Source organism: Schistocerca americana, chromosome 2 (assembly GCF_021461395.2).
Source record: "Schistocerca americana isolate TAMUIC-IGC-003095 chromosome 2, iqSchAmer2.1, whole genome shotgun sequence".
NCBI lineage: Eukaryota > Metazoa > Arthropoda > Insecta > Orthoptera > Acrididae > Schistocerca > Schistocerca americana.
The window spans coordinates 838,976,432-838,992,361 of record NC_060120.1 but is presented as its reverse complement, the minus strand read 5'-3'; the positions used below and the strand labels follow the sequence as shown (position 1 = coordinate 838,992,361).

The 15,930-nt window shown below is 41.1% G+C and overlaps 1 protein-coding gene across 5 annotated transcripts in view; it reads right to left on the bottom strand.

Annotated features, from left to right (window-relative positions):
• Window positions 1-15,930, bottom strand: part of LOC124596105 (cell division cycle protein 20 homolog) — an 82,305-nt gene that overhangs the window by 20,354 nt on the left and 46,021 nt on the right. For all 5 annotated transcript variants that reach the window (XM_047135116.1, XM_047135112.1, XM_047135115.1 and 2 more), the window contains exons 5-8: window positions 7,669-7,812; window positions 7,447-7,576; window positions 7,043-7,236; window positions 3,365-3,544 (exon numbers count right to left, since the gene is read on the bottom strand). In XM_047135116.1, the coding sequence (XP_046991072.1) occupies window positions 3,365-3,544; window positions 7,043-7,236; window positions 7,447-7,576; window positions 7,669-7,812 (648 nt within the window). The remainder of the gene's footprint in view (window positions 1-3,364; window positions 3,545-7,042; window positions 7,237-7,446; window positions 7,577-7,668; window positions 7,813-15,930) is intronic.

Sequence of the window (15,930 nt, the reverse complement as noted above, 5' to 3'; positions counted from 1 at the left end):
GGAACATACTGCAAGAGAGAGCTCGTGACATCTGCATTTAAAATTTCAGTGCATTGAATGGCTGGTTTGAGCTTTTTTTTTTTTGGGTGGGGGGGGAGGGGGGTCCATAATCTATCATTACAAAGTGCAAATGGAGGAAGTAAGGCTGCAGATGTAAAACATTTGAACTGTTGGAAGAACATTACATTGCAATGATTGAGCCCAGAGACGTATTTAACACTGATGAAACCAGGTATTTTAAAGTACTTCCTCAAAAATGTATTCTTTCAATGGAGAAAAATGTTCTGGGGGTAAAGAAAATCAAGAAAGGAAGGATGATTATGCAATTGTGTGTAAATAATGATTGCCTCTAATAATAGGAAATTCCCAAGAGTTTAATAACTTAAAAACACCACCCTTCATTGGGTAAACATCATTTTTAAGAAATTTAAATGTTGTGCTCCTCCCTCCAAGTCCGCAAGTCTCTGGACCTTGGCATAACACACACTGTTAAAGGGAAATACAGATTAGCAATTGTGCAGAAGTCTACTTCGTTCCTTGAGAAGAACAACATGTTGAGACTTAGCATTCTACAGGCTATCATATGTTTGTTACTAGTTGAAATTCTGTAAAACAAGAGAATGTGTTAAATTGTTTCACAAAGGCTGGCTTTAGTACACCATTTGCTGTTGATGACAACATTGTTCCAGAAGAAGAATGAAGTAGGCTCACTGATATTTTGACAATGTGACATCACAGGATTGTTTGTTGTGATTATGTCTTAACTTCCACATCTGAGATGGATTCAAGTGAGATGTGCGACATGCTTGTGAAGGAACTCTACGAGGTAGGAGCTGATGGTGAAGAAGAAGAAGAAGAAGAAGAAGAAGAAGAAGAAGACACAATTAGAAATTCTTTTTCATTGTACAAAAGGATATTGATAATTAAGACACCAAAATATGCTTTAATTATGATTCTCGTCACTTCTGAGTTTTCTGTCAAATCACCACTTAAGGAAAAAATATTTAGATCCCCAGAGTTTCATTAAAAAGTGGTTTTACTTTATTTACTTCTCCAAAGCAGCCTTCTTCAATTGATAAGTGATCCACATTAACTTGGCAGTTAACACTCAGTACCCTTCCTAAGAATTTTACTTCACACAGAAACTCAGTCTGTATGATACTATAGCAGAGGAAGCTTAATTATTTTTTATACCAAATATTCAATGAATATTGGGTAACAGAAACCCCTCACTACTGTACTGAGCGACATCTGGACACACTGTTTCTACTATCTTCCTATACAGATGTTTGTTATTTGGTAACTTTATGATTTTTACAACAAATGACTGATTTAATTGTTATGTAATTTGCATTGCTAGAGATGTGGATGGAGAGTAAAAAGTAAAATAAGTGAAAACAATTATTTACACACAGCCTTCTGCTATTAAAATAAGAATGATACAAAGAATGTCATCATGAGACCCATTTCTTCACAAGACAAAGGAGCTAAAATTAATATGTCACTCTAAAGAAGAGTTTGCACATCTTTAATGCTTCCTGACATTATACACATGCCAGATCAGGATTCCAACCCAAACTCTTGTCTTACAATGTGATCGTATAGACGTACAAGGTGTAGCAATAAAGAAACCAGACTCCTGATCTAACTCTTAATTGGAAAAAAAAATTCCACGACTGAAATGTAGCCCCTCTCCGATCCCTGCACCGCTCCATGTGAATTTTTCACTGTTGGAAACAGTGCTGCAAGTATTGTTCTGTTATGCTGTTGAGGAGGCTCATTATTTTTTCCTTCACTGCATCCACGGACTCAAATCTGGTTCCTTTGACTGCAGACTTCAGTTGTGGGTAGAGAAAGAAGTCTCATAGTGCTCGGTCAGGCATATATGGTGGATGTGCCATCACTGGAATGTTGTTTATCACCAACAGCTCTTCACAGACATTGTGTTATGGGCTGGTGCGTTGTTCTGATGAACGCACGAGTTATTCTTCCACAGATCTGATCTCCTCCATCGCACATGTTCATGGAGGAGAGGGGGGGGGGGGGGGGGGTGGTATCTTCATAACAGTTACATAATAAGCTTGATTGACAGTATGATCTTCAGGCACCCCAATCAATGCAGATAACCTCTCAGATATCAAGGAAAACAATTACTGCTTTGAACTTTGGTTTGCTTATGCACGCTTTCTTCTTGCTAGGGGATTGAGGGCTCTTCCGATGCATAGACTGTCAATCTCTGGATTGTATCTGAATATCTATATTTCTTCACACATAATTACTCTGCTGAGGTAATGAGGGTCATTTTCAATTTTTCAAGACTTTCAGCACAGCAGTCCACTTTATGTTGTCTTTGCTTGTTTGTGAGGATTCTTGGCACCACTTCAGCACAAACTTTTGTCAGGCCCAGATCATCATGCAATACCTGTCTAACGGTTTCCTTATTGATGCATGCAAGTTCTGAAATTGCTCAAATGCTCAGGCAGTGGTATTCTCAAACAATTCTACCGACCTTCTCCACATTCCCTTCAGGTTTCGAAGTGGAAGGACCACCCATTATCAGAGTGTCTTTGACATCTTCCCTACTGTCCTTTAACCTCTTAACCCACTCGAAAACTTGTGCAAACATAAGACACTGATCACCATAAACTTGTTTCTATAAATCAAACTTCTGTGGCAGATTTTCTGTTTTGTGAGGCATTTGATGTTCACACTTTAGAGTGTAGCATAATTCTGACAGTTCAGACACTGCCCATTTCGAAGGCAGCTCACAGCCAGACTAACCACCACAACGGCGTGAAATTTTGTATGCATGTCAGGGAGAGTCCCAAGGTTATTCCTCCACTCTTCTCTTTGCCATTGACAAAGCCGGAAATGCGATCAACAACCAGTCTGATTACCTTATTGCCACACTTCGTATACTCAAATATGTCACAAAAGAACTGCATGTGAAAGACTAGGAAACAGATCAGGGTGCTGATCTAGTACACATCTTTTCCCTGGCTGGAAAGAATATTTGTAATATAACACACAATATGCTACAAAGTCTGTTTGCCAGGAACTGCACAATATCACCTTTCCTTCCCTTTGGAGTCCAATTCCATGATTCACACCAGCTATTAGGTCAAGTGTACAACTACATCATGCACAGTAATTAAGCATAACTAAACAATATAATAATATTTAGTTCCCTCTGAGTAAGTCAACATACCACTCACTTGTTAATAACTCTTATTTCTTATTTTGATGAATAGTAGTTGTGAGACTTAAATTTTGTGACAATAACCTGCAGAACTGTTACTAACTCTAAAGTAAAATGAATGATAATGTCACAGTAACTATGCTGTGCATGCATTAATATACAAACCTCCTGGGTATGTCCTGCCAATGTGGCCACAATATGTTCTTTCACACGGACATCATGATGAATTATGTGGCCACTGCGGGATCCTGAAGAAAGGATGTACGAGTTCCAGGATAAAGCTCCAACTCTAGCAGAATGGCCATCAAGTAGACGAAGACGTCTCATAGCTGAACAGTCCCAAAGCTGTAAAACTTTTTTCTTTAAGATTAACCAAGCATATAATAACCAGTTCATTTTATCACAGCATCCTGACAATAGCATTAACCTTCAATCATTTTACCTTTTCACAGTGTGTTCAAAAGACATTAAAAACACTAAATACAATTCTAATTCAAACAGTAATAACTTCTCACTAAAAATGTATTTGAAATGCAGAGACAGACAAAAATATAAGCAAGTAATTGCCATGAGAGTAAAGAAAAGAATAATATTTGAGAGAATCCAGACAATTCTTGAATAAAGAGTTTGTGTTTCCAGCCACATCAGGTGATTAAAATTACACAATCTTTCAGACAAGCACTACTTGGCAATTGTCAAGTGGTATAACTGCCAATGGGCTGCTGGTATGCCCCTTATATAGACTAACTGCTGGCTGGGACGTCACTGGTGCTTGCGGCATCCCCATGTATGGACATATGTTTACTCAGTATTCAATGTGCCCGCTTCAACCATTTGACTGCTGGATCCCATGCCATGCTGAGCTGTAACCACCATGTCTATTTAGGGTATTATCAGTGATTTTTTATACGATGACTTCTTTAAACACAGTCCTAGCCGTTAGTGCGAGCCACTACAGATGTTTCATCAAATTTTATCCAGTGACTTTTCTTAAGCATGCTTAGCTAAAGCAGATCTCTCAGCATAATGGAGGCCTCGTGCTCCTTCCTGCATTTTTTCACACTGCATACTGTTTGTTTGATGTACGATTTACCACACTCACAAGGTACCTTGTAGAGCCCAGGTGTTGAGACACGCTGCTGCTTCGACTGGTCTCAGCAATTGACGAATTTTTGTCGGAGCCCTGAAAATACATTTTATCTCTCTTCAGCAAGCGAGTTATCTTGCCTGACACCAGGCTACAGAAACCAACTTCCTTTTCCTGCTCCTCATCGGGTTTTATTGTGATTATTGCTTGAAGTCACTTCATTTATTTGATGAACATTATAGCCTTTTAAATTTAAGGGGCCTTGTGTAGATGGCTCAGCTCAAGGGGGTAGGTTATCCATATGATATTCTTGCACAACACACCAGTGTTCGAACACAGTGCCAGATGATGGCTGATGGCATGCAAATACAGATCAGTATGGATGGGTTGTCTATGCTGTGGCCCAGGCATCCATTCCTTGAGGCAGATGGTTTAGCCCCATGGTAAACTGGATGTTACTGTTATTGCCACTCAGGTGTTCCATAAACTCTTCAAGTTTCTCATGTCTGTGGGCCAAAAGACGAACATGTCGTCAACATTTCGAAAGAAACCACTAGCCTTTTTAATTTCTGTTCCTTTGTCAGATCATTTTAATCAATGTGTTAACTGTTTCAATTACTCTTATTTCTTCTTTCCTATCATTGTTTTTCCACTTGTAATCCTTGTGCATGTGACAGTGGCATAACGAACATACTCTTAACTGGCGCCTGGGGCACGACACTTCATTCATGAGCCCCCCTCCCCTCAACGTGTGCCTTCTGTCATAATTGCTGAGACCTGAATCATCAGTTCAGGTCAGTAGAACTGTTAAGTTGCACTTTTAAGGGCCCGTGTTAAAAACCTCACGTGAAAATAAAGAAAGTGTGCCTGGTGAGGGAAAGAAACAAGTGCAAATATCATTTATTACAAACAAAAAGGGGAAGTTTTGACTAGCTATGAGAAAGGCAAATGTGACATTCAGCATGCTTTGGGATTTTTAGAATCCACTGTGAGAATTGTTCGTGACGATGCAGTATCATCACAAAAAACTGCTCAAGGTTCAACAAGAGCCAAATCTCGCTCTCAGGTGGTGGAAAGAATATAAAAAATGAGAAGCTATTGAATTGAACTGCACAACCAATAGCACATGCCTCTCTCTGGAGCTGCTATTCAAGCAAAAGCCGAGAGCTCGAATGCAGATTTACCGAAAGAAGATTATTCAGCACCTTTCTTGGACAGCTCAGGTTAATTTGATTACTTCAAGCACCGTTTTCACTTTCACAACGCTAAAAATGACAGGAGAGACAGTAGTGGGATGTAAAGTTGGAGTGCAGAAAATTAGAAAGAGGTTTAAATAAATAGTGAGAGAAAAAGGTTGTACTGTGAAACAGTTATCAACCTTGATGAAAAAGTTATTTTGGAAATTAACATCTAGATGCATATCCATTTCTACTGTAGAAAAACAAGGCCACCAAGTCCTTGCTGCACCCGCCTTGTAGAGGTTTCGTAATTAAAATGCCTTATGATCTACTTTCAAGATCTTAGGGTGCTAAGGGGTTGTTATAATCGCTGGCTGGGAGTTCATTCAAGAAGGAATAATGATTTTAGTTGCTAAAAACATTCAACAGTCTATATCACACTGAAATTTCTTTATTTAAGACAATTGGTTTGTCAAACCCAAAATATTTAAAAAACACAGCATGTTGTGCAAATGGCCATATATCTCTCTCAGCTGCTTGTTATATCACAAAAAGGTACATTACACACCATCTGAAACGTATTTTCACTGGTTAGAATATGTCCAGCTTACGTAAACAGATGTGCTATTATGTACTCTGTTTCTAATTGAACAAGCATCTATGAGCAATATATAAAAATTTAACACTAAAACCCGCAACAATACACTAAAATAATTGAATTTTCTCATTTTGAGAAAGCCGAAGTAGTGATCTGTTTTAGAAATGCTGCACAATGCAGGTGTTCACGTACTTCACTATAACCTGCGTGAAATGACTGATTACACATTGTTTATTATAATTTAATGTTTTAACACTGACTTTGTTGGAGATTTAATGTGTGTAAAAACAGATGGAACCTGTTACAGACAGGAAAGTAAACACCCCACAATAATTCTGGTTAATAGGAAAGGTCTTAAGAGAAACCAGACTGGAGCATCATATTGGAATGTTGGCAACAACCTGTTGTTTTACTAACCTACTGGATTATAATGAGACTTCATTGTCTCTTATTCTCCATATGTTATTCTCTTAACCTAACTGTTTAACATGCTTTCGTTCAGTAGACTGCAATTAAACACAACATACCCTTGGTATGTGTGCTCAAAGGATGTAAAAATGTTGTTACAGAATAACAAAGGCAGTTCTCCTTTAACTTAATTGTACCCAGTGTATCACAAACACTGCAGTGTAACATTGATGTGGTAATATCTGGTGGCTAATTTTAACAAGCCTGTCAAATAAGATGTGGTATCTTATGAGGCTAATTATTGTTTAACACATATTCAACTTTCCAACTATAATATTTTATTAATTTTTTGTCTGTAATGGCCTGCACCAATGCATTATTTTTCTGTCAAGAGTATGACTGGCATTTCAGCAACTGGGTAACAGCAATAATATTGTCTGTGCTCTACCTGTTCTAAAGAAGGGAACAACTACATGTTTTTTTAGGGAAATATATTGAAAATCTAATACATCACAATGTCAACTAATGTTATCACTAATGCCTATCAGAAAGAACTATTAAATATGTCTTACTCCTGTTATTCCTTTACTTGTTGCTACTGCCAAAACCTCCCCTTCCTGAATCCATGAAAGTGAACATACATAATCACTTCCTTCCAGAACAAGAAGCTGCTCTATTTCTCCAGTGTGAGCATTCCACAGGTACACACCACTGCCCAAGGCAACAGCCAAAATGTTATGTGCACCCCAGTCAATCAGATTAAGATCTGTAAAACAAATTACGTATGAACAACACTGCAAAACGACTATCTTAAGTTTTTGAACAATGGAAACTCCAGCTAGGAATATCAACATCTGTCACACCTATTAATCACATCACTAGTTTTGGACAAAAATATTGTTACATATAAACACAATTTAAGCCCCAAGGTGGATAAGTATCTTACTTTGTTCCACTAATACTCATTGTTACTCACAGTAATCATCCATAATGTCAGGTGCATCAAGTATACGATCTGGTGTCATCGGAATGTAGCGTGTTGTGCTCTTTACAGAGCCTGGAGTTTTTGAATGACTGTAGACAACCTTTAAGGAGTTTTGATGACCCTAAAATGACATATAAGAGCTTCATAACTTCTAGAATACTATCACTGGGTAACAATTTTGATCTACAAATAATATTTTAAAATTTTTGTTACCTCTGGAGCATTTGGTGCTTTATTCTGATAGCAAAGCACTCTTGTCTTGTTAATATCTGCTCCATGAAGGTTTTCTGACATGATGCGTTGTTTATCTCTTTTGGAAGGACTCAGCAGTTCTTCATTTTCTTGCTCCTGATTTATCTAAGAAGAAATCACAAAATAAATTATTTTCATATTTAAAAGCACAATAATTATGAAATGCCTACTGTAGTAAAAGCAAATTTTTATCATTTTATGCACTCTGCATCAAAAAAACCAGGCAATTGTAATCATAAACAGAAATGCAAGTTAAGTGCAGCCAGTAATGGTTGGTTGCTCACTTAGCACGATATGCTACAACGTTGTGGAATGAGCAAGTTTATGGAATGTTAACTTAACTGGGATTTAAATATGGTTGTACAGCAACCATTTACGGATGAGTCCACAAAAAATAAAATTTAATTTAATGACAATATAAGCTTCAAGTTTCTAAATAAAATCCCTGTGGAATGGAAGATGTTCCCCAGAATTAACTTTTTCAGCTCAGTTTCTAATTTAGCTATGTTACTTGATTTGTTATTCAATATCACTAGACCGAAGAATTTGGTTCCAGCATTAATCATCATTTTCGGAAATAAAGTAAATTTAAAGGAAAAGTAATTTAAGTTTTTCTTTTTTTTTTTTCATAGTACTGAAACTGTGGATGTCATTAATCCTTCTGATATGTAATGGGTTATCTACAACAAATTTCATGAAGTTATGATAAACAACTCTGTATAGATTTGTCTACGATATGGTGAGGGAGCACCATATATTATTCTTACGGTAATGCTACACTCTAGTGCAGTGAAGACTATTATTTGTTGTGTCCACGTTGGCAAAGTTTAGGAACCATGGCTATGTGGAAAAATAATCTGCATTTTCTGCTCCCAGTGACATTTATTTACTTTATGTTTAACTTAACACATTGCAACATGTTTCAAGCACAGTTTGCTCATCAGGCATTTACACATACAGATGTTAGTTAATGATAAAATGTCTTAGTCTAAATTAACCTACAACAGGTTTTGTTCACTATTCTGCTTTTGGAGTGGTTACTGGGCCTTAGAAGCAATTGATACTACAGCCTGTGTGGGATGCAGATAGTTTTTCGTCAGTTGTTATGGTGTGATAATCTTGTGATACACTTTTTTATATGTCAGTCGTTCACACACTATTCTGATGTCCCAGAGCTTCATCTGCTTCACTGTTACACTGGCACTCAGCTGCTGTTCAACATGACACTACTGCACTGCTTAATCCAACACTGTTTTTACATACTTTCACTGCACAAACATTTCTCAATATAAGTAAACAATACATCTTAAATATAATACAGCAGTCTTGCAGCCTGTGGATAAATACTGACTATCATTTCTTTCCAGCAATATTAATTTGTTAGAACTTCAAGTTTAACACATATATTTCGGAATGACACAACAACACATATAAGTCACAGAGTAAGTTGACAAGTAAGACATGCGAACACGTTAGCATTCGAATGAGCCCTGAGTCCCAGCCTAGCGGCCGCTGCTCGGCTGGCCGCTTAGGTGGCGCAGCTGCTACATGGCTGGCAGACAGCGCCGCAAGTAGAGGACGCGCGTAATTGCGCGGCGGCACTTTGAATGATCGGCGAGTCACAACACTTTTCCCCCCTTTGAAATTGTTGCACTGGTCTTGATGGAGGTGTCCTGGAGATGGCTAACGTCCATAGGCGTTGTTTGACTCGCCGTAAAGTCTCGAGGAGGAGGCTTCCCGTACGGACGGAAGTGCCCCCGATGATAACTGGTCGAGATGACAGGAGACGTAGGGGTCGAATCTGCTGGGGCCCCATGCACCAATCTGCCCGTTGCGGCAAGTCCAGTTGATATGACAGGAGACATGGGCGATGTGTCGGCGTCCGTTGGAGGAGGAGGCGAGTAGATTTGCTCTGACAGAGGATGGTCCTCCGGTTCCTGCATGGGCACGTCTCCTGGTGGCGTCCATTCTGGTGCTGGCATCGCGATGACGGTAAGAGGGCTGCGTTGTGAGTATTGAGAGATGCCAAGATCCCGAGCGTCAGGTAGAGCCAAAGGTGGTGTGGCGGCATTCTGAACAGGCGTTGCTGGCACCCGAGGCCGAAGCCGGTCCGAATGACGCACTGCAACACCCGTGTCCGTCTGGATTTCATACAGGCGTCTGCCACGGTGTCTTAAGATGCGGCCCAGGCTCCATTTTGGCCACCTGCCATATCCCCGTACCCAGACGAGGTCGTTGGCGGTGAACCGGCCAAGTGAAGGCACCCGCGGCCGTGAGGTGGGAGGCCACAGAAGATGAAGTAGTGTGCGGGGCTATCGGCCATGTAAGAGCTCAGCCGGGCTGTGGTCGCCCATGGGGATGAAACGGTAAGACGCCAGAAACTGGAGAAGCACATCATCAGCAGCAGAAGAAGTCAGAAGTTTCCGCATCTGAGCCTTAAATGAGCGGACCAGTCGTTCAGCCTCACCGTTGGATTGTGGATGGAATGGCGCGCCGTGAGATGCGTAACGCTGTGACGAGCACAAAAATCCGCAAAGTCGGAAGAGGCAAATTGCGGACCATTATCAGTAACAAGAGTAGAGGGGAGGCCTTCCAAAGAAAAAATGCGGGTGAGAGCACTGGTGGTTGCCGCAGTGGTAGGTGACGTGCAACGGACAATGAAAGGAAAGTTAGAGTAGGCGTCAATTATGAGGAGCCAATAAGTACCTAAAAAGGGTCCCGCATCAGCATGAATGCGCTCCCAGGGCTTCTCAGGCGAAGGCCACGGTGACAAAGATGACTTCGGGGCAGCGGCCTGTGACGCACAAGGGCAGCAGGCAGCGACCATGTGTGCTATTTCAGAGTCGATGCCAGGCCAGTACACATGACGGCGCGCCAGAGATTTTGTGCGAGACACACCCCAGTGCCCTTGGTGAAGAAGGCGCAAGACCAAAGCACGCAAAGACGCAGGTACCACAACACGCAGCGAAGCATTGTCAGTGGAGAGGAGGATAACACCATCCCTAGCCGTGAGGCGGTAGCGCAAAGTGTAGTAGTTCCGCAACGGATCAGAAGTCTTAGCGGACAGGCGATCTGGCCAACCCTTCTGAATACAGCGTAAAACCCGGGAGAGGGTAGGGTCAGAACCCGTAGCAGCCGCCAGCCTGTCCCCAGTGATGGGGGAACCCGTCCACAACCCGCTGCTCGGCAACATCCAGGTGGAAACACAAAAGTTCGTCCCTATCGAATGCCTGATCAGGACCCATGGGAAGGCAAGACAGAGCATCAGCATTCGCATGTTGAGCCGTTGGCCGGAAATGAATCTCATAATTGAAACAGGACAAGTAAAGAGCCCAACGCTGGAGGCGGTGTGCAGCCTTGTCGGGAAGTGACGTTGATGGATGAAACAAGGAAACAAGTGGTTTGTGATCCGTAACAAGATGAAATTTTTGAGCCATAGAGAAAAACACCAAACTTATGAAGAGCATAAATGATGGCCAAAGCTTCTTTCTCAATTTGAAAATACTTTTGTTGGGCATCCGTGAGCGTTTTGGAGTCATAAGCAATGGGTTGTTCCGAACCGTCAGAAAAACGGTGCGCAAGGACTGCACCGACCCCGTATTAAGAGGCATCTGTGGCAAGAACAGAATGTTGGCCAGGTCGATAAGTAGCCAGGCACGGGGCCTGTTTCAGCATAGTCTTCAACTTCTGGAAAGGCGCTTCACATGACGCGGACCAGTGAAAAGGCACGTTTTTATGCAACAGGCGATGCAACGGCTGAGCCACCGTAGCCGCAGACGGTAAAAACTTGTGATAGTATGCTATTTTCCCCAAGAAGGCCTGCAGTTCCTTAACAGATGTAGGGCGAGGAAGGGCATCGATCGCAGCGACAGTTTGTTGAAGCGGACGAGTACCATCCCAAGAGAGTTGAAACCCCAAGTACGTGATAGATTCATGAAAAAATTGTGATTTCTGAAGATTACACTTAAGACCAGCAGTCTGTAAGACATGAAAAAGTGTGCGGAGACTTTGAAGATGATCTTCAGTGGTGGAGCCAGTGACAACAATGTCGTCCATGTAATTGATACACCCAGGAACAGGGAGCAATAATTGTTCCAAGAATCGCTGAAAGAGAGCAGGGGCGCTAGCAACCCCGAATGGCAAGCGTTGGTATTGATAGAGACCAAAAGGCGTGTTAAGGACCAGAAACTGCCGGGAAGCAGCGTCGAGAGGAAGTTGATGATAAGCTTCTGACAGGTCAATTTTAGAAAAATACTGGCCTCCAGCAAGTTTAGTGAACAGTTCTTCAGGACGGGGCATAGGGTAAGTGTCGATGAGGCATTGAGCATTTACAGTGGCTTTGAAATCGCCACAGAGACGAATATCACCAGTTGGCTTAGCAACTACAATGACAGGAGAGGACCACTCACTGGAAGTGACAGGAAGCAATACCCCTGAAGCAGTGAGACTATCCAACTCCCGTTTTACCCGATCATGAAGGGCCACAGGAATGAGCCGAGCCCGAAAAAACTTAGGCCGAGCAGTGGGTTTGAGCGTGATATGAGCTTCAAAGTCGTTTGCACGGCCTATCCCAGGAGAAAAAAGGGACGAAAATGTCATCGACAAGGAATCCAGTTGAGCATAAGGAATAGCATCAGAGACAATATTGACAGAGTCATCTATGGAGAACACAAAAACGCGAAAGGCATTGAAACCAAAAAGATTTTCTGCGTTGCTCTGGTTGACCACAAATATGGGAACAGTGCGAACGACGGATTTGTAAGATACCTCAGCATTAAACTGTCCCAAGAGAGAAATCTTCTGTTTATTGTACGTCCGTAATTGCCGAGTGACAGGGGACAGGAGTGGAGAACCCAGCTGAAGATACGTCTGAGAATTAATTATAGTGGCAGCAGAACCGGTATCCACTTGCATGCGAACATCTCGACCAAGGATTTGGACAGTGAGGAATAACTTCCCTGAAAGGGAAGAAGTGCAATTGACAGACAACACAGAATCAGAATCAGCGTCATGTTCATGAACGTCATGTATGCGGTCGGATTTGCAAATGGAAGACACATGACATTTCTTTTTGCAGTTGTGACACACAGTCCGACGTTGGGGACAATCCTCGCGTGAATGTTTCGTAAAACACCGCAGACATGAAGGAAGTTGCCGGGGGTTTTGCTGCAGTTTCTTAGCGGGTTGTTTACGGCTAGGCCAAGGCTGCGCGTGGGAGTGCACTGCGGCCACGTCGGCCGGTGGGGACGCGCCGCACGCGTCATCAACAGCGCACAGAGGTTGTATTTCCCCAACATCACCCCACGCCTCTATTTGCGCCCCAGCGGTGTGAGAAATTTCAAAAGACTGCGCAATAGAGAGAACTTCATCTAGAGTCGGATTCGCCAACTAAAGGGCATGTTGCCAAATTTCTTTGTCGGGCGCCAACCGGATAATAGCATCCCGTACCATGGAATCGGCATAGTATTCTTTTTGAACGTCAGTAACAAACTGACACTTTCGACTGAGGCCGTGAAGTTCAGCAGCCCAAGCGTGATAGGATTGATTTGGTTGTTTTTGACAACGATAAAAGGCAACACGAGAGGCAGACAGAAGTGAGCAGATTTCAGCAAAGGACAAAGACGCAGGATCCTTCAAAGGAGCCAATTGCGACAACAACCGATACATTTGAGGTGAAATCCAGGAAAGGAACAGAGACTTACATGGTTGTTCGTCCGTGACATGAAATGCCAAGAAGTGCTGTCGAAGACGTTTCTCATAATCAGACCAGTCTTCTGCCGTCTCGTCGTAAGGAGGAAAAGGAGGTGTAGCCAACGACGAGAAACGCCCTGCATTTGACGCCGTGACGAAATCGCGAATTGCCACTGTTAGAAGCATTTGCTGTTCAAGGAGATTTTGCAATAGTTGCTCGACAGTAGCCATGGAACCCTGTGAGTCAACGGTGAAAAGGAAAAATCCCATCCTCGTCGCCAATTGTTAGAACTTCAAGTTTAACACGTATATTTCGGAACAACACAACAACACACATAAGTCACAGAGTACGTTGATGAGTAAGACATGCGAACACGTTAGCATTCGAATGAGCCCTGAGTCCCAGTCTAGCGGCCGCTGCTCGGCTGGCCGCTTAGGTGGCGCAGCTGCTGCATGGCTGGCAGACAGCGCCGCACGTAGAGGACGTGCGTAATTGCGCGGCGGCACTTTGAATGATCGGCGAGTCACAACATAATTATACTGCCAGTCTGATAGTAATTTGTTTCACACTAGCAGATATTAACCACTGTATTAGTACTGGTTTAAGACTAAGAAATTTGTGGCCTTTGAGTTATCATTAGTAATATCAATTTTTTGTATTACAAATGAAAATGTCCATATCTTCCACAATATCCATCATTTAACTTTTTTTCAGTTTTGTGCAAAATTTCAATGTTATCTTCGATTTTCAAAGGATTGCATGTGTCAATGCATGTTGCTACTGTTCATTTGTTACAGCTGTATAGTCTGTAGCAGTCTATACGTTTCTTAAATCAAGTTCTGAAATTTCTGGCTGTCTTGACTGTATATTATTTGTCACATTCATTGCAGTTAATTTTGCTAATGCCAGATGCTATATCAGTGGTTTTATACATGAGTAAACCTCCTACTTATGTGGTTGGTGGTGATAAAGCTATTTTTTTTTACATGTGTGTTTTTTAATAACATAGCTAATTTGCTAGACATTATATGAAGATATGGCATTTTAACATATTTAATAGCTGAGGCGCTGCGACTAGTTTGTTGGTGGTGTTCAGCTTCTTTTTTCTTAATTCGCTGTGACATTGTATAATGGCTGAAGAATCAAATCCTTTGTTTAATGCATTGGCATAATCCGTGTATCACTTCAGGCAGGGGGGTTACCTTCATAGTCTCTGCAGTTATTGAATTTAGCACATGTTAAAACTAAAGAGTAAGTAAGAAATACGTATTTTTTGTTTTCTCCAGAAAAATTCCTGCACTGAGATTCAGGCCTCCAAAGATGGCACTGCAAACACCATTTTGAAGATGCTAATTTTGGAACTTTTTTTAAAAATGTATCTCTGTAATAGTTCTAGATATTTTGTTAGTTATTTTTTTATTTGAAAGATAATTACTTTATGATTACAATGGTATCTTCTGTTTGGACATATCTGTCAAAGTTATTTTACTGTCACTTTTTGAATTTTTTTATAATTTACAATTTTTTTTTTTCAAAGATGCCAATCCAGAAAAGTTGATTTTTTTCTGTTAATAGTACCATGTAGTACTACATTCTCTGTAAAGTAGAGCTTCCACTTTTAAGTTGGACAGGTTTTATTTAAAAAAATAATTTTTGTTAACTTTCAAGGGTAATGTATGCCTTCACTGAATGTTTCTTACCATGTTCTTTGTTACAATGTTTATTTCTATTGCCTTTGTTGCAGTTATTTCTTATCACTTTCTTTGTTGCAGCTATTTCTCACATTTTGTTGTAGTTTCTTGTCAGTTTCTTTGTCGTGGTTGTTCACTGCAGGTTTCTGTATTTTCGTTGTTCAGTGCTAATTTGTTTACTAGAGGGGCTTCTAAGAAATCCGAGACCATCCAGTGAGTTCCGTGTTTTTGTGAGGAATTTGACAGTTGGCACAGTTGCAGTGTGTTTTGTGAAAAGGACTGTTTGAAACATCTTCTGACAGGGGCCACAGGAGAGTGAAGTAATAAAAGAGTGGTGTATAAGACACTTAAAAAAACTTTGTTCAGGTCAGGAATAAGTGTTCTCATTTGAAGCCTCTGTTTCAAAGATAATATGTTTCCAGTGACGACTGTGTGTTCTAAATGTTTTGACCTAACAACAACAACAGCATGAAGCCTCCCATGGTGCAGATGATTCAGATTTTGCATCAATAGAGGAAGAATTAAATACCCTTAATCAGTCAACTACAGAGCTGTGTTTTAGTCCCATTAAGAAACCATCAGTGAAGCCGAGTCATAAGCTCTACGCATCAAGAAAGTGCAGAGAAATTACTGAAGCTGTGGATGAATACACCACAGCAAAACTGACCACACTCTTCAAAGTAAGAATTCCATCTTCAGAGGAAAATGAACCAAAGCACTTTTGCACCCCTTGCCAAGAATTTTTCACAAATATCAATTCAGCTGTTGAATATTGTGCATCCTACAGTGAAAAGGTGCAAGTTTTAACTATTATTCCACAGACATTTTCAAAGAAAACAA